The sequence below is a fragment of the Schistocerca gregaria genome, chromosome 1 (genome assembly GCF_023897955.1).
Source record: "Schistocerca gregaria isolate iqSchGreg1 chromosome 1, iqSchGreg1.2, whole genome shotgun sequence".
Taxonomy (NCBI): domain Eukaryota; kingdom Metazoa; phylum Arthropoda; class Insecta; order Orthoptera; family Acrididae; genus Schistocerca; species Schistocerca gregaria.
The window spans coordinates 174701036-174721174 of record NC_064920.1 but is presented as its reverse complement, the minus strand read 5'-3'; the positions used below and the strand labels follow the sequence as shown (position 1 = coordinate 174721174).

The 20139-nt window shown below is 45.5% G+C and overlaps 1 protein-coding gene across 2 annotated transcripts in view; it reads right to left on the bottom strand.

Moving 5' to 3' along the window:
- The window catches only part of LOC126336196 (EGFR adapter protein-like), a 1052725-nt gene that overhangs the window by 112247 nt on the left and 920339 nt on the right, over positions 1-20139 (bottom strand). For both annotated transcript variants that reach the window (XM_049999704.1, XM_049999712.1), the window contains exon 3: positions 3889-3963. In XM_049999704.1, coding sequence (XP_049855661.1) covers positions 3889-3963 — 75 coding nt within the window. The remainder of the gene's footprint in view (positions 1-3888; positions 3964-20139) is intronic.

Below are 20139 nucleotides of genomic sequence, written 5' to 3'. Positions count from 1 at the left end.
AGATACGAGAAGCAACAACATGAAACTGTTCGTTGATGATTTCGTTGTTTATTTTGGAGCATCGTCGAGGAGTCGAGATGGTAAGATCATTTGTAGCAATGATGAATAGCTGCCTTCAATTCATTGAGAAAATACTATAGCGCACATGTAAAAGATGTGGCGCATAGACCTTTCTTGCCTCCAATTCTTGAGAACTTCCTGTCTGTTTAAGACTGCCGACAGGTTGGATCAGAGAAGGATACTGAAGCTTTTCTTGAGGGGTGCTGCCAGATTTGTTACTGGTTCGTTCGATCAGTACGAGAGAATTACGAGAATGCACTGCGAACTCAAAAGGAAGTCATTTGTCTGAAGAGGGTGTTCCTTTCGCGAAACGCTGTTGAAGAAGTTTGGTTAACCGGTATTTGCTACAGGTTGCTCAACGATTCTACTTCCCCAACATACGTCTCATATAATGAACGCAGTGCCAGGAGAAAGTAGTGGCACATAGGAAAACAGGAAAGCGTATTATTGTTAGTGGCAAAAAGTACCCTCCGCCAAGCACTGTGCAATGGGTAGATATGGATATAGAACGTGGTGTCACTGAAGTAATGTACCAAACCAGATCCAGCACACGACGTAGGTGTTCTTCAGTTTTTCGCAAACGATCCAAGAATTTAAAACAATGTTTTAAAACAGCCGATTGTACAGAGGTGGATCAGCATTTTCTTCCAAGCTTAATTCTCGTAATATCTCGATACACCGAAATACTGAAGACCATGTCCTTAGGTAAATGGAACAATTATTTAAAAAAATAAGGATCTTAATATTCTTCTATGGCCACATATTGCCTTTAATTGTACACACTACTCGCCCGGCTAGCCGCGCGGTCTAACGCGCAGCTTCCCGAGCGGGAAGGCGTGCCGGTCCCCGGCACGAATCTGCCCGACGGATTAGAGTCGAGGTCCTGTGTGCCGGCCAGCTTGTGTATGTTGTTAAGGTGGTTTGCCGTCGTCCTCGGCGAATGCAAGCTGGTTCCCGTCATTCCGCCTCAGTTAAAATATGACGGCGTAGCAGCCTCTGGATCACGGGGTCCCGGGTTCGATTCCCAGCCGGGTTGGGAATAGTCTCTGCCCGGGGACTGGGTGTGTGTTGTCATCATCATCATCACCATCATCGTCGTCATCATCATCATCATCATCATCATCATTCGTGACAGTGGCTAACCTGGACTATGTAAAAAGACACTGGACTGTGAAAAAATTGGGACTTTGTACGGGCACTGATGAGCAACTGTTGAGTGCACCAAAGACCAAACATCGTCATCACTGTCTACCACGCCAACATTTGTGGTTACGCTCGTCTAGTATGTGATTTGCCCATGGTTTGGGGGGGGGGGGGAGGGGGGAAAATGTTGAAATATGTGTAAAATCTTACGGGACTTAACTGCTAAGGTCATCAGTCCCTAACCTTAGACAGTACTTAACCTAAATTATCCTAGGAACACACACACACACACACACACACACACACACACACACACACACACACACACCGCACGGCTAATCCCGCGCGCCGGGGGGGGGGGGGGGGAGAGGTGGAGCGTTTTCTGCGACAGGAAGTGAAGACCCCGACGACCTATATTATCGGCATACATTTGTCGATCTTGAGCAGTACGGTCTACGTTAAAATCATCAACGATTCGGGTGCGGACGCATCCTACGTGAGACCAAACGGGCGCTCCGCTTTTGTTACGCGGATGGCAATGTGTGGGCCGTAACCGTCGACCACGCGAGCTTAGATATGCGTAAGATACGCATTTTCGAATTGCCATTCGAACTTCCTGCAGAGGAAGACATCGCGGCACCCCTACCATACGGCACAGTTCACGGCTAACTGCGGAGAAGTGGACACAGTTTCGGACATATCCTGTCCTAAGCGGCGTCCAACAGGTCACCATTGATCTCAGAAGCCACGTCCTGTCCTACTTACAGATCGGCGGATGTCGTAAAATAATTATATACGACAGCCAGCCTCAGTCCTTTTCGGGTGCGGTAAAGAAGGCCAACTTAGATCCGAAAGCCTACAACGGAGCACTACGCAACATCCAGCTGCCGAAGGACAATCCTCGACGCAACCTACTGTGTTACCAGTGACCTACGCCGCTGCTCTTGCTTCTCCTACTGCTTCGCAACGCCGTTCGGCCGCCATAAACGGCGCCACAAATGAACCCAACCATATCCAGCTGGAGTGCGCCTCGAACGGCTCGCCACCTCATGGAGATCGACTCACTCATCTTCCCTACAGTTCCCTATCCTCCAGAACGATGCGATACCCTTCCGCCGTCGGACACAGAGGGTCGCATAAGGAAACAACGTTCTTCAACATGTCGCAATAGAAGGCGCCGCACCGTTTCCGGCCAAGGGGAGATGTTGCAAGTCGAGGATGACGCAGCCGACGATCAGCACGACGCCCCGAATCCGCTACTGCCGTCGAAGACGTGAGCGCGGAGACATCTACCGGTGTGCCTACGGCCCTCTCCTCGCCAGCCCCTTCCGGACGCTGATGGACATATCACATTTAATGGAAATATCACAGCTGACACTACATCACGAACCATTACATCAGTATGCGTACAAAATGGACGATACACTGGTACCAGCCTCCACGGCGTGGCACGAGGAGGAGGTCAAGGAGCTGGACCCGTTACGGGACCCTACGCCGTAGGGGCCGATCCACTATTCTCCCCAGAATCCCATGCGGGCAAGCAGGATAACGTTCCACTGCGACACCCACGCAGTTGCGCTGACGCCAGAGTGGACCAGCCTCTCGCAGTCCGCCATCTGGCCTACCGAAAAGCAACTATCAACAAAAAAAACATCCGTTCCAGGTTTAAAATCCATCTCAGGCAGAAGATGTTCTGGGCTTCTGATATTGATTTCAACCTTCTGCAGTAATTTCACTTGGCCGGTCTCCCAGATATCAATGGCTATACCGCCATGGAATGGCCATCTACGTCCGCGACTGGATTTCTGTCACCGACGTCGCCTTCCTTCCATCAGCTCGGGGCATGGCACTCATGCCATGGTGACAAGCATCATTAATATCTAAGCTCCTTCAGGCACCGATCAACGACACGAACGGGCCCTGTTTTATTCAGAGAAACTGTCGACAGAAAAAACGTGATTCTGCAAGATGATAATGCAAGACAGCACTGCGAAAGACGAATCCACTCAAAAAATAATGAACTGGGATGAGAGGTACTTCGTCACCCACCATACGCACCCGATATTGCGCCACTGGATTTCCGTATACTCTAATCGCTGCAACACTTCCTTTTCTAAGCGGCAAAAAGTTGAAAATGTGGATGATATGCAAAATGTGATCTTAAGATATTTTGCTCAATAACCAACTTTGTTTAATTTTTTGGGCGGCTGACATTCAACAGCCGTTATGACACTGAAAAAACGCAGAGTAACGATCAGCTGCTTTTATTTATATCTTAGCATGTGCCGGTTTCGGTCATGGATCATCCTGTAAAGATGGTCCAAGACCGAGAACTGTAGATAATAACGCACAAATGAAAATAGCTGATGGTAAAAATTCGTTTTTCAATTTGTTTTATGGAACCGGCATTGAAAATTTAATGTAAAAAATCGCTACAAATGCTTATATCAAAATACAAGAAGACTAAGCAGGAAAAAGAATTCCTTAACAAAACTTACAGGGCCTTTGGTCCCATGCGCAAAAATATTGTAACTGGAGCAGTTTGGTTAAAAACAGAATCCAAAAAAGCTTCAAAAGAAGAGTGGCAGTTACCATCACCTACAAGATAAACAGCGTTAGTGAACAGGCCACTGTGCTGCTGACAAGCAGGCGCAAGCATTGGATACAGAGAGCAGGCTGGCTTACCTTTCCGTCGGGAGTGCACACCTTGATGCCTGCCAGCGAGATGACGAGGAGCACTGGTTTGGTGCGCGCCGTGCCCTGCAAACAGAGCAGACACACCTCTGGTTAGCGGCTGCCCTAATGGACGGCCCACCGATCGGCCTGATGGATTACGCGAACGCGCTCTAATTTGCGCTAACAATGTTCCAGCGGTCCAGTTAGGAGCGCGTAATCACTGCGAAATCTCTTCAGTTTCACCGCCTCTCTCTGGCGCACGCGCGCGCACGCACACGCACACACCACACACACAAACATCGAGTGCGGGCTGTTCACAGAGGGCGTGCGGGCGGAACACCAGACTATCGTAGCGAAACTTGCCGCTGGCGGCATGCCCAGTAATCTCTTGTTGTTCCGCCGTCCCAATTGTTGTCGGCCACCAGCGTAAATGCCGCACGGGGAAACAGATATTCAGTTCGCCTAGCATCTGTATTGTTCAAGTTCGTGTGCGAGAAGTGGAGAACGACTCCACCTTCAATTACTCTCCTTCCGCATATAACCAACCGGTCACAGAATTTGCGCTATTTTGCACGACTGTCGTACATCCGTAGACATAGCAAATACTATTGTACACTTAGGTGAGAAAAGTCATGGGATACCTACGAATACCATGGCCGACCTCTTTCCTGGGATAGTGCAGCAACTCGACGCAGCAACAAGTAGTCGGGACTCCAATGCAGAAATCCATGCCCCTGTGTACCCGACCATAATTGCGAAATTTTTTCCATGCAGCAATTTGTGCACGGACATTTGTTCCACAAGTCTCATATCGGCGATCTGGATGGCCAATCATTCGCTCAAACTTCCCAGAACTTCTTCAGATCAGTTTCGAACAACTGACATGGTGCGTTGTCATCCACAAAACTTCCACCTTTGTTTGGCTGTAAATGGTCTTCAGGCAGCCGAACATAATTATTTGCCGGTCAGAGTCTGGAACTGTGCGACCGCTATGGTCGCATTATCGAATCCAGCCTCGGGCAGGGATGTGTGTGATGTTATTAGGTTAGTTAGGTTTAAGTACTTCTAAGGGACTGATGACCTCAGAAGCCATTTCAACCATTTTGAACATAAATATTTCCGGTCAATCATCGATTCAGTTGAACCAGAGGACACAGTCGCTTACATGTAAACACAGTCCACACCGTTATGGAGCGAACAGCAGCTTCAACAGTGTCTTGATGACAACTTGGGTCTTTGGTTTCGTGGGGTCTGAGCCGCACTCGAAATCAGCTCTTACTATCTGAAATCTGACCAGGTAACAGTTTTCCAATTTCTATGTTCCAACCGATATCGCTACGAGCCCAGAAGAGGCGCTGCAGGCGATGCCAAGCTGTTAGCGAAAGCACTAGCGTCGGTCCGTTTGCTGCCATACCCCATTACTGTCAACTTTTGCCGCACTTTTCTAAAGGATACGTTCGTTGTGAGTCCCACATCGATTTCTGTGTTTTCCTCATGAAGTGTTGCTTCTTTGTTAGCACTAACAACTGCTAAATCATGGCTGTTCTCGGTCGTTAAGTGAAACCCGTCTTCCACTGCGTTGTTCGTGGTGATAGGTTATGCTTGGAATGTGGTATTGTCGTCATGCTCTTGACACTGTGGATCTCGGAGTACTGAATTCCCTAGCAATTTCCAACATGAAATGTTCCATCCATAGAACTCCAGATACCAGAGTCACGTCGGAAATTTTTCACATGAAGCTCCTCAGTACAAATAACAGCTCTGCCTACACAATGACCTTTTTTACCTCGTGCACGTGAGACCACCGTCATCTGTTTATATACATACTAGTATCCTATGACTTTTGTTGCCTCGGTGTAGTGATATACGCCTCTCAAGTGTTTTAGAGAAATCTAGTTTCAAAGACGTACAAGTAATTTGAACACCTTTCGAAACCGTCAGTCGCCGAGAGCTGGTGTTTATACGGCAGATTAGAATATTGTATTGTGTCTTGAGGCGGTCTGCTATAGGTAGGTATATGTAGATTGTATTTGGTACACAGGAACCTGACTGAAACGGGTTGTATAAATAAACTATTTTACCAGCAGGTGAAGACGGTAAGACATTTTTCAAATATGTAAGAGGTTTAGGGGACCACCTCCTGAAAATTTCTTCGGGGCATTTTCAGTACTCATGTGGGTTACATAGACTTGTAGTTGTTCAGGGTCAATTTCCACTTGCGTGAATTGGTGTGATCTGTGCAACTTTTATGCCTTTATGCACGGAGTTTTCGTCAAACGAGCTGTTGTACGTATATGGCTGCTAAAAATGAGCTATGTCACCAGCAACATCCAGATGGAACCTAACTGGTATAAAATCTGAACCGGAAAACTTGCCTTTACTGAGTGAGACGTTACGCCGCAGATATCGATTTCTAAAGTACTAAATTTGGCAGCTTGTCATTGGATGACCGACGACATTTCTTGTAGTATCTACCATAAAAACATGAGAAAGATAACGCAGGCCTCCACCATGTACATTCCATGTATTGCTCTATGTGACGCGTAGATTTTATTTTTAATGGGCCACGAGGGGTAGCCGCGCGGTCTCACGCATCTTGCCACGGTTCGTGCGGCTTCCCCCGTCGGACGTTCGAGTCATCCTCCCTGGCGTGTGTGTGTGTGTGTGTGTGTGTGTGTGTGTGTGTGTGTGTGTGTGTGTGTGTGTTGTCCTTAGCGTAAGTTAGTTGAAGTTAAACTAACTAGTGCGTAAGCTTAGGGACCGATGACCTCAACAGTTTGGTCCCATAAGACCTTACCGCAAATTTCCAAATTATTTTTAATAATGATACCGTAAAACACAGCTCACTAATATTTAAAAACAATGGGCGTTCAGGTATTGGTTTTCAAAGTAGCTGTCAACTACCATAGTATCAGAAAGTGAAGAATAAGTTAATCCTCCAGAGATGGTAAGACATGGTATTTCTCACCGACCTTGCATTAGTGTAGAAGACAGTTTCGTGTTCCACTGGTCATATGCAGGATAAGTCATAATGGTGTGGAAAGAGTCATTTTACATACACATCAAAAATTGTAGAAACTTTTTCAGATTGGTTTCAAATTTTACTTTGCTGTCCGTCAGACAGTTAATTACTCTAGGCATGGATTGTACTTGCAGCATTGTGCACCCTGTTTTGTGTTAAAAGCGAGCTTAATGCCAGCCGGCGCGGCCGAGCGGTTCTAGGCGTTTTGAGTCCGGAACCGTGCGACCGAGCGCCTTAAATACATCTTAGCAAGATGATCGTCTGCGAGCACTACATATTATTGTTACACAGCGCGTTTATGAGCAATGAAAACTTTCTTTCTAAATGGGAGTTATCCCACAACATTATTCCACGTGACGACCTTATTGAACGAATGTATTCAAAATATATCAGCTTATTGATTTGTCACTCCTCAATATTAGCAATGCTCCTAGGTTCAAATGTGTCTGAGCTAAGTTGTTTCAGGAGTTCCAGAATTTTCTTCTCCCGGTTTAAATTCTCATCAGTAAGGAAACAAGTTTCGACGCTTTTTACTATATCCTCAGTATGTGTTATACTTATGGTTGGTATAGCACACTTAGGCGTGAAGAACTGAATATTTTGTGTCTTTTTAAAACTGAGGATGAGGCCATTCGCGGAAACCAGTAAATGATAATATTAACGACATGTTTACCCGTTTCTCCTATTACTGTATGTATGCGTGGATTGACTGCAATACTAGTGTCACCTTTAAAAAGAACTACGTCTGCTTGTTGTGTATGAGACGGAAGAATAATGTCCTCGGATTACGTTGGTTGAATTACTAAGTGCAATACAGGTTTCTGCATTCTTTTAGTTAGATGTGACATTCACTGGTTGGCTACATCATCAATCCCATAAGATTATGCTTGTAAAATCTGGTGAGTGAATATATAAATGTCATTCTAAAATTGCTCCACAAAATATTTGATTTGTCGATCAAAGTATTCATCACATGGCAGACACAACAGTGTGAAGTTTTCTTATTAGACATTGACTGTACCACGTCGCGAAACACAATGAATATTAATAGTATTATTGTTCGTTTCCGAAAAAAAAAAGATTCATTACAGTGATAAAAGCGTTTGGTGGAAGTTTAGGGAAAAATTGACAACACTGCTACGCACTACGGACGTACTTTTATGTTTTTATCCTTAAAGGATATGAGATTGGGGTTGTAAAAGTCAGTGTTAAAATGTCGGGTCACCTACCTATGCTTAGCACTAAGAACATTATAATTACTGCGTTTCGAAGGTGAACCTTCGTCGTTAGGATTACTGTAGAAGAACCTCTGAAAGCGACCAGAACCATAACCGAGTGCCATAAAATTAAAATAACGGCGCTGCTTCCCTTGTAGCCATGTCTCCTTAAGATATACATACTGATCACCGTCAGCTAAAGAAGCTGCTTAAAAATGGAATGTCATAAATTGTCCATGGGTGCTGGCAGCGCCACAATGACAGCGATGTGTATGCAAGGTCCGTGTGTATTCCTGAAACTCATTTCTCGGCATACAAAGACAAAAGTAACGCGACTGAGCTCTCCGTGAATCTAAATTTGAAATCAAAGAGATACCAATGAAACAAAGATAGTATACAACCAGGTAGTCCGGAAATTCGAATGTTGCCATGAAGAGAAAGCTAACGGTATACTTTGAAGTTCCCGATTAATTACGGATATTAAACGAGTCTTTGTAAAGGTTATTTTTGTCACCTGCAAACTGTTCATTTAATGTTATAATTTCCAGCTCTGCTGTCTCCAATTGTTCCAGAAGATCCAGTTTCTTTCCGTTCCCTAGTGTATGCAAAATTGGCATATGCCCGTTAATTCTCACTATGGGATGGCCAATTTCATGAATGTGCGTGGTTGCAGCCTACTTCTCGCAACTGTGTATGTCGACAAGACGGGTGGCACTCTCATACGGTATTGAACAGGATCGTAAAACTTTGAAGCTCCTCTTCTCGAAAACGCTCGAGATGTTGATAATACTACAGCAACATTCGTTCCGTGTCGGAGAAATCGCAAAATTAACCGCTGTGTCAAATTTTCTAACGTTCGCTATGTATGTAGAAGGAACAAAATCATTAGTTCCTAACTCTTGTGTGAGGGTGATTTTCTAAGCAAACTCCGGAATGACCGTTAACATATGTCGTATTAGTCCATTCGGTATGTTGCGCTGTACGCTCGGGGTGTAGTCTGCAACAAAATATAGTGGATCAAGAGTTCGTGGCAGAATGGATCGGGAATCGTCGGCAAGATGATAACTAATGCAGGAGGTTCGTGAATAGTGTAAGTGTTATAGTTACCCAAGAACTGAGACCTGAATTTCAATTTAGCTGTCGTTCAGTTGTAATTATTCCACTTAAAGTCTATAGCAAATAAACTGTTTTACACGAATACGTGGTGCTCTATAATGTGTAAGCAGTTAGAAATACTACACTCCTGGAAATTGAAATAAGAACACCGTGGATTCATTGTCCCAGGAAGGGGAAACTTTATTGACACATTCCTGGGGTCAGATACATCACATGATCACAATGACAGAACCACAGGCACATAGACACAGGCAACAGAGCATGCACAATGTCGGCACTAATACAGTGTATATCCACCTTTCGCAGCAATGCAGGCTGCTATTCTCCCATGGAGACGATCGTAGAGATGCTGGATGTAGTCCTGTGGAACGGCTTGCCATGCCATTTCCACCTGGCGCCTCAGTTGGACCAGCGTTCGTGCTGGACGTGCAGACCGCGTGAGACGATGCTTCATCCAGTCCCAAACATGCTCAATGGGGGACAGATCCGGAGATCTTGCTGGCCAGGGTAGTTGACTTGAACCTTCTAGAGCACGTTGGGTGGCACGGGATACATGCGGCCGTGCATTGTCCTGTTAGAACAGCAAGTTCCCTTGCCGGTCTAGGAATGATAGAACGATGGGTTCGATGACGGTTTGGATGTACCGTGCACTATTCAGTGTCCCCTCGAAGATCACCAGAGGTGTACGGCCAGTGTAGGAGATCGCTCCCCACACCATGATGCCGGGTGTTGGCCCTGTGTGCCTCGGTCGTATGCAGTCCTGATTGTGGCGCTCACCTGCACGGCGCCAAACACGCATACGACCATCATTGGCACCAAGGCAGAAGCGACTCTCATCGCCGAAGACGACACGTCTCCATTCGTCCCTCCATTCACGCCTGTCGCGACACCACTGGAGGCGGGCTGCACGATATTGGGGCGTGAGCGGAAGACGGCCTAACGGTGCGCGGGACCGTAGCCCAGCTTCATGGAGACGGTTGCGAATGGTCCTCGCCGATAGCCCAGGAGCAACAGTGTCCCTAATTTGCTGGGAAGTGGCGGTGCGGTCCCCTACGGCACTGCGTAGGATCCTACGGTCTTGGCGTGCATCCGTGCGTCGCTGCAGTCCGGTCCCAGTTCGACGGGCACGTGCACCTTCCGTCCACGCTGTCGCGGCATGCTACCAGTGTTAAAGACTGCGATGGAGCTCCGTATGCCACGGCAAACTGGCTGACACTGACGGCGGCGGTACACAAATGCTGCGCAGCTAGCGCCATTCGACGGCCAACACCGCGGTTCCTGGTGTGTCCGCTGTGCCGTGCGTATGATCATTGCTTGTACAGCCCTCTCGCAGGTCCGGAGCAAGTATGGTGGGTCTGACACACCGGTGTCAACGTGTTCTTTTTTCCATTTCCAGGAGTGTATTATTACAGATATCTTCTGCGGTATCAAATCATTAAACTGTAAATTTTGTAATTACTAAACAGATATTCAGGGTATAAAAAAAGATGTTAGTCATTACAATTACGAAGCTAATCAAGACGAAACCTACTAAAAGAAAGTAAAAAGATAAATGCATAGGAAAGAAAAATAGCCGGAAATGTATTAAAAATGTATTGTTTGTGAAATAGTTTCACTCTTAAACTGCGCACTGCATTCTCTTTCCTTGTTTTAGAGCCAGCGTTGGTGAGTTCCACGTCTGTCAGAAATAGGTGCGCGTGGCGAGCACTTGAAACCAGAGCTCAAGATGAAAATACGTAGCGTAGAATCCACACTAACTTCTATCTGAGTTGTAAATGTAAAGTCCGCTAAATGAAGATTCTGTATAGATATTTAGATGTACTTTTGTCTGGAAATGTGCTAAGTGGAAGAAACAACTTTTTAAATCCGGAATTTGGTTTACAGAACATGAATGAGAACCAGATTTTCTTTTTTAGATTTTGCATGTTTACAAGTATTGCCTACTACCAAAAAGAATAAACTGCACCGTTAACTTCAAGAATATAGCAGGTAAAACCAGATAAGTAATGTATCATTATCAAATTGTACTTCATTTTTTTTCTCGATTCAGGGGCTCAAATTTGCAAACACTTATTGTAAGAGGGAGAACAGTCTAGTTAGCTATGCTTCTTAACAACACGGTTAAAGTTACATAGGAGACTGTAGTTTGTCCTTCGCCATATGTTTGCAACTGTTCATATGGAGGATTAACCATCTGAAAACACTACGCTATCAAAACGACCTTGTGGAATGACAGAAATCCAATAACTGTAATTAATAACTTTGGCAGCCACTTCAAAAAGAGAGCAAAAGAGATGCAGAAGTTCCGTCTAATTGTCTAAGGTCAGTACGAGTATAATAAGCACTGTCGCTCACTGCATTTGGTGTAGTTGACGAGCACCCGGATCTCATTATTAGAACTTCAGTTGCGGAAATTGCGGTAAACAGCAGCTGTTTATGTAAGCGGACTGTGAAATGGACACTGCAACGCATCCAACGCATTCTGAATACCTAGTTTGATTTGTAATTGTACCCCACGGGCATAATTAAATTAACATAATGCAACACTTGCCTTGTCAACAGCTGTACTGACACCGCCTACAGCAATTTGATAAAACAAAACCTGGTCAACACGAAGTAAATATTTAAAAAAGCACAAAAGAAATGTTACTTTTATTTTCAAGAATACAGAAAATTACAATAAATAAAAAACGCTGTAACCACGACCAAGGGAGAGAACGTCCAGAATGCTATATTCTGCTAGTATGGGTGCTGATTATATATGTGGAATAGTTTCGTTCAGCGACTGGAATTCTTTACATTCTTACATTGATCATTCTTGTCCTAAATTCTGCAACCGAAAATCTGAAATAGGAGGAAACTGCTTTACATCACGTTTTAGAAATCCAAACCAGTATTGTTCGACCTATCTTAGGAAAGTAGTGTAGGTGCCCTGCCAAGCTGGTCTAATGTCTCTTTAGGTTGGCTATGGGCGAGTTGGAGCTTATGTCTAGTAGAAAAGAATTCCTCGATGAGCAGCGGCGTGGTGGGATGGTTGGGGCCAATGAGATATATGGGCCCTGCAACAAACTTGTAATGTCACACTATTAATCTTCCCCACCACACTTCAGGAACATTGGGCTCCATGCAGGGCAACAGGAAATCAGTATTTAATTGAAAAGTTGAGAGATTGCAGGCAACTGTCACTTTTGATACGGTGTCATGCTGCTTAATGTTCATAGGGAAAGTGATTTTTTTACTTGGTTGCTATATTTGATACAATCTGACTTCATTCACATGATGAAAAGGTTGGCAGTAGTTAATGCTCTTGCTTGTGTGCTCTAGTGAAGGGATAGCAGTAAGCTACCTGTGTTCGAAGAAAGGGGTGCCGAGCAAATGGCGACAGAGAGCCGAAAGGAGGTGATTTCTGCAGAACTTGGTGAAAACGTTTGCCAACGGCCAAGTCTCCCGGTCTCATTGGGTGGCGCTGGTTGGTCGGTGGCCGCATCCAGGTAGACTGACTAGCGCCAAGGAGTCACTGCAGTTATGAGCAGCGCATTGTAAGATCTGATGGCCAGCAGTAAAGCAGAGCGCGGGCCCTTGTTAGGTAGAAAGTGGATGAGATGGCTGAAAGTTTCTGCGAATTCCAATGGACAGGGCAGTGGCGCCAAGCCGTCCTGACTCTGCTACAAGACGTGTTTGTGAAGGCACAAGGCTTTCAGCCAGTTAATGGTCGTTTTTGGAAAGTTCCAAATGGTTGAAACAGGGGAAATAACGATCATTTTATGGAGGGCTGTGGTTCCATCCAGGCCATGCTTTTAGCAAAGACATGGCGTAAACATGTGGGAAAGAGGTCGCGAAGCTGAATCTTTCTTCCTTTTCTCCCAATTAATGTTTAAAGTCGCTGGTTGGTCAAATCTGTGTATGCAGAGCAAGGTGGAGGTCTCCCAGCTTCCAATGCCAAGCTCCAGCTCATGATTGGCTTCTGCTAAAGTGAGTGCAGTCCAAGCATGCAAATGTGCTATGCTACCGAGCTGCAGAGGAAAGCTGTAGAGGATGAGAAGACCACTCTTGTAACGGCGAGTTGCTAGTAAAGAATGACAGGTCTTTAACTAGGTGGTGAGACGTCTGTCCTTTGCTAGTGTGCAACTTAGAGCCTGTGTCAGTCCCAATGTGAACCAACAGAGTTACTGCTTCTTGCATCGCCCACACAACAAGTTACGCGTGGGTGTACTCATTTGTTTTGAGCCGGCTGTCTAAATGTTTGAAATATTCCATCATGCATATTCATTTCACAGAGTTAAACTGGTTTGGCAGACCAGCAAATGGGTCCACCTGCACACTGGAATCCACTGGGGTTTCAGACGCTGATAGGGAAGTATCTGCGTTCAGAATCAGCCGATCACAAGACCGCGTACTTGCGTATTTCTGGGCGCGTGCCGTTAATACCGGACTGCCCCTGCCCATAACTGCACTCGGCGAGCTCATTGTGGTGTGCCGCTCTCACCTGCTGTGGCATAGGGCTCCAAGATATGCTTCTCAGCACACTGTTCTTTGGAACCACATTTTTCTTCATGGAATAGTATAGATGCGTGATACTAGTGTAGTTTTTCGGACATACCATAGATTCACATTTATGAAGTCAGCTAAAGCGATTAGCTCTCGTAAGTGTGGTTTACTTATCCCGAGCTGATGAGTTTGTTTGGTTAAGAATGAATACATCAATTGTTATTGATGCAGCAACCCCTCTCTTTGTTCTGATTTAAATTACCTTTACCATTTTATTAAATTCTTGGTTGCAGCTGACCGAACCAGTAGCTTGCAAAGTTACCCACCAAAAGAATTAGTTTCGTCGTGTGCTCTCGAGAACTTGCATGCATTTAAACGTGCTGTTAATAATTGTTAAACTCTTATGAAATAATCACTCAGTCCCTCTCAGAGACCAATACTGGCACTCGTAAGATCAGTAGTGTCACGTGGTGTGACGCAGGAGCCGCGTCTGTCTTTCTCTTGCGAGATGTGGCTGCGAGTCACTAACTCTGCCAGAATGGGTCCACGTCTGGAGTACACGTCCTTGTCGCACAGCATGGCCGATAAAGACTCGACAGTAGCACAAGGCGGTTTCCCGTGACACTGTATTCGCCGAACGTGGTGAGACTCCTTTCTTATCCCGAAGCTGAGGAGAACAATGAAAGGGTGTCTTTTTGCCATCACTGATGAGATAAAAACAGAGTCGCCGAAGGAGCTGAGCACCACACCGCAAAGTGAGATCCAGAGCGCTTCCGAGGTTGGAAAAAACGCTCACACTAGTGTATTATAACAGAGGAGAGATTAATTTGAAGGGGACAAAGTTATTGATGAATAAATAAAGATTCTTTATGAAAAACAAAAGTTCCCGCCACTTTTTGATCACGCTTCGCATTTATGTAATAGTTAAATGTAATAAATGCTACATAGCCTTAAAGCCCGTATATTCATTTTAATACACCCAGTATTATTAGTAGCGACATGTCATTATTTGCAGTAATGCCGATGGAATGACGTGTTAGTGTATTACGCTAAATTTACACCGTATCTTCCAAGGTGAATAGCAGAAGGTGACGTTTGGAAAACTGTTCTGCAGCCGTCCTCATCAGAGAGCGCAGTGTTACTGCCGGAGGTGTTCCCTGAGGGCAACCTCGCGGCTAGCCATTATGGCAGATGGCCCGCAGCGAGCGGAAGACGGGGAAGCCCCGGGCCAGTTTAATCTGGCGGGCCGGCGCCAGAGAGCGCGCGCGTCGAGAGCTGTGCACACGTGCTCCGCCCCGGTCCCGGCCGGGCCAGGCCCTCAAGACGAGTGTAATTACAGGGACAGGCGGCCGGCGCTGGACTGTCTCCTTATTGACTCACTGGACACCGGGCCTCTCCAGCAGCCGGACCGCGGTCGCACTCCAGATACTCGCTTGAGGACCCTCCAGGTCGCCTCCAGCCTTCCAGGGGGCTTCGCCCTGGACCGTGCTCTTATTTCTCCTCCCCCCGTGCCTCTTGAAACTACGCAGTTCGCTTGTTGCCCACAACATCTGTGAGAGAAATGCAGGCACTGCTGCCTGCAGCCGAAACTCCCGGATTCTTCGGTTAAAACGTGTAATATTGCTCGCCGATGCCAGGTTTATCTCCCTCACATGTCTTACATAGTTTATTATTACTCATTGTCGTCCAGTTAGTCACTCTATTCTATAATACTACACTACTGGCCATTAAAATTGGTACAACACGAAGATGACGTTCTACAGACGCGAAGTTTAACCGACAGGAAGAAGATGCTGTGATATGCAAATGATTAGCTTTTCACAGCATTCGCACAAGGTTGGCCCAGGTGGCAACACTTAGACGTGCTGACATCAGGAATGTTTCCGACCAATTTCTCATACACAAACAGCAGTTGCCTGGCGTTGCCTGGTGAAACGTCGTTGTGATGACCCGTGTAAGGAGGAGAAACGCATACCATCACGTTTCCGACTTTGATAAAGGTCGGATTGTAGCTTATCGCGATTGCGGTTTATTGTATCGCGACATTGTTGCTCGCGTTGGTCGAGATCCAATATGCCGAATATGGAATCGGTGGGTTCAGGAGGGTAATACGGAACGCCGTGCTGGATCCCAACGGCAACGTACCACTAGCAGTCGAGATGGCAGGCATCTTATCCGCATGGCTGTAACGGATCTTGCAGCCACGTCTCGATCCCTAACTCAACAGATGGGGACGTTTACAAGACAACAATCATCTACACGAACAGTTCGACGAGGTTTGCAGTGGCATCGAACCTCAGCTCGGAGAACATTGCTGCGGTTTGTATCCACTTTTTTCGGCTACCACTGCTGTTTCAAAGGTTAATGGAAATGTGATAATTTTCGTCTTCGACAAAGAGTAACAGTCCTTCATGCATCCCGAATCCAACTAAACTGCTACAATTTATAGCGCCACAACAAACTACACTAAACACCTCATTCGCATTTTGGGCGTGGTTCTGCATTTCTTATACACAACACAAAATCTTTTGTACTGTGTTTATACACGCTAGTCGCTTGGCGGTGCTGTAGTTGTGGGGGTTTCGTGAAAGATTATCTTGTATTCTGGTAGTAAACCGGTGGTAGGGAAAACCGCAATCAGGAAGTGCGCTGCTTTGCGGGTGGCCGCATAGCCAGGCGTCCCCCAGTCACTTTGGCAGACTCTCTGCCGTATGTAGGCGCTTTATTGTCGACGAGAATCTATTACCGGCACATCAGCGGCGTCTGGCAGAGACAATGGAAGCAACGTAAGGCCATTTGCTGGCAGGGAGAGAACAATATAAACCTCTCCCCTTCAGCCCACGTGGGCCTGCATGGACGCTGGGCTGAAATCAAGCCAACAGAGCGTGGAGAGGCCAGAAGAAGTATGTGTATGTGTATGTATGTGTGTGTGTGTGTGTGTGTGTGTGTGTGTGTGTGTGTGTGTGTGCGTGCGTAAAATTTACAAAACGCTGGCTTCGTCAGTGATGACATGTTTGGGATATTATCAGTCTTGACAACTTCGGAGCCAAGAAGAAAACCACATTCGTCCATCCGAATACTATCTTAGTACGTATCCAATGATGTATAGCAAGAAACAAAGGAATTTAAAATTGCAACCAACTCAAATCTGTCAGCTGCGATGTATGCAAACATACTTTCTACCACTTTGTTATTGGCATGTAATTATAATAATAATCACCTTGAGGTTGAAGATGTTCTGCTCGTACTGGCTTAGATAAAAATTTGTTTTTAGATGGGATGCGTCTTCAGAAAAACAAAATTTTTCTTCTCTTCCAACACTCAGACATATTTTGCGGAAGTTTCAGCATCATTTTTCTAATACCGCATGGTATGGTTTTTCTGATTCTTTAAGTTTTGCATTACATTAGTTTTCCTTTCACAGTTTGTCATTTTCTCTGGTGTCCCCAATATCTTCACTATGAAGAACAGCGCAATTAAAATTTTCACAGCCAGTATTTACAAGCTTCGCAGTGAAAATTTCAGACAACTTTGTAAATAAAGTGAGCTTTATGGTGTGGTCTGGCACATTAGCACTCCCATCTCTTCACTTACTAAGGCATTTCAGTACTGTTGCCAAAGTTCGCTGTACACTCCCTCCCGTGATTCTTTGTCGGCATCAGTCAACAGCTTCGGGACCACCTGGTGCAAACCATTTTCAGCTTCAACTGTCTCAGTATTCTGTACACACTAGCTTCTCCTACTGCCACTCGTATTGACAGTTCGTTCACTATTATGCGTTTGTCACACAAAATCAGATTTTACGTTGTGTTCACTATTCGGTGTAACGCTGGGCGGTAGGTCCCGAGTACTGGAGTGTCCGCTTCCACTAGATTATCTGCCTGCTCGGCGACTGAATGTATTGCATCCCCAGACATATTCTTCAATCTCTTATGAATCGTTGTCTGACTCATTCTCACAACACAGGAACTCAATTTATATCTACCTGGCTACTCTCCAGTTCACAGTTAAGTATCTGGGAAGCTGTTACTGTACCGTTCCGCTCTCGAACAGCGCGTGGGAAAACAAACACTGAGATCTTTCCATATGAACTCTAATTTCTCCCAGTGTAGGAGAGAGGGGCAATTTTCGCAGTCGGAGGAGAAAGTTGGTGATTAGAATTTCATGAGAAGATACTGGCGGAACGAAAAACACCTCTGTTTTAATGATGCCGCCAAAATTCGCGTATCATATCCGTGGAAATCTCTCCCCTATTTCATAATAATATAAAACGAGATGCCCTTCGTTTAGTTTTTTCGACGTCCTCAAGCCTATCTGATGCGGATACCACACTAAGCAGCATTACTCCAGAATAGGATGGATAAACGTAAGTTAGACTGTCTCTTTAGAAGACCTGTTGCATCCTCTAAGTGTTCTGCCGTTAAAACGCAGTCTTTGGTCTACTTTCCCCATAACAGTATCTATCTCATGGTTCCAGTTTAAGATATTCATAATTGTAAAGATCAAAACAAATAGCAGAACTATTTAGAGAATATATCTGAATGGCGCGAAAATTGGCGCTTGACCCTAAATAACGAAAAGTGTGAGGTCATCCACATGAGTGCTAAAAGTAATCCGTCAAACTTCGGCTACACGATAAATCAGTCTAACCTAAAGGCCGTAAATTCAACTAAATACCTAGGTATTACAATTACGAATAACCTAAATTAGAAGTAACACATAGAAAATTTTGTGGGGAAGGCTATGCAAAGACTGCGTTTTATTGGCATTACACTTAGAAAATGGAACAGGTCTACTAAGGAGACTGCCTACACTATGCTTGTCCGTCCTGTTGTAGAAGGCTGCTGGGCGGTCTGTAGTCCTTACCAGGTAAGACTGATGGAGTACATCGAAAAAGTTCAAAGAAGGGCAGCACGTTTTGTACAATCGCGAAATATGGGAGACAGTGTCACAGAAATGATACAGGATTTGGTCTGGACATCATTAAAAGAAAGGGGTTTTTCGTTGCGACGGAATCTTCTCACGAACTTCCAATCACCAACTTTCTTCTCCGAACGCTAAAATATTTTGTTGACACCGACCTACATAGTGAGAAACGACCACCACGATAAAATAAGAGAAATCAGAGCTAGTACGGAAAGATATAGCTGTTCGTTCTTTTCGCGAGCTATACGAGATTGGAATAATAGAGAATTGTGAAGGTGGTTGGATGAACCTTCTGCCCGGCACTTAAATGTGATTTGTAGAGTATCCACGTAGATTCAGATGTAGCCCGTAGCTATTTCGTCAACTTCATGGCCTTTAGATGAGTTCAGTTTACCAAGTAATCGAAATTTAGAGGATTGCTTTTAGAGTTGACTTTCATTATTTGGAGTTAACCGCCACTTTTCACACCACACAGGTATCATGGAAATTGACGATGGTGGTGGGGGGGGGGGGGGAGGAAAGGCAAGAGAAGGATCAAATGATGTCAGCTGCATCGGGACTTACGCGGAATCAGCGGCAACGACTGATTAGAACACGGTTCTCATACTCACTAAGCAGCTGCATTAATCACAGGGTCATCCGGACACAGCAGACTATCTCGGTACGCCTCCTGCTCGAGCCGTATAAGAATGCAAGGTGTCTGATCTTTCGGACGTGTTCCGGAAGAACAGATATCGCGCATTCATATATAACTATACAGTTATCCTGTTCCATAAAATTTCGGGCTTGCAGCCGTATAAATTCTACTTCTTCTTCCAATGTTTCGGCTGAATATCATTCCGCCATCTTCAGAGTGAGCCGAGATGACTGACGCTCCAGCACTTGTTCCGTCCTTTTAAACCCGCGGACCGGAGCACTGTGTATGCGGCCAGAGACGTACAGGGCGCCAGAGATGTTGGTCGGTGGCAAACAAAAATGACATATGCATGGAATTATATCTATGGGTGTGTGGTCGATCCACTCGGTGATATCGATGTTTGACTGCGGACTGCACCGTAGCGAAGTCTTCGTAAGTTTATTACAGAAATTTCCGGATTCCATGATTTGTCCAAGCTGAAGCTTCTATCTCTATTAATTAAATTCGTCGCCAACCGAATTTCGGTTGCTTCTTTCACTACTGACAAGATGAAGCCGATGCTAAAATTTCGACGTTATCGTACACCGCAGAGTGCCCAGTGTCAATACAGTGTCCTGCCATCGCAGCTTTATTAGGTTGTAAGAGCCGTGTGTACCTGCAGTATTCTCTGCATCTCTCCTGGACTATTCGTGTTGTCTTTGCGACGTATAAACGACCACACTCATAGGGGATCTTGTAAACCCCAGACTTACAAAGCACCAGGTCATCTTTAACATCCGCCTGCTTATCTGGGTTGTAACGTGCTTGCCTACCATTCACTGGGCCCGGATTCGATTCCCGGCCGGGTAGGAGAT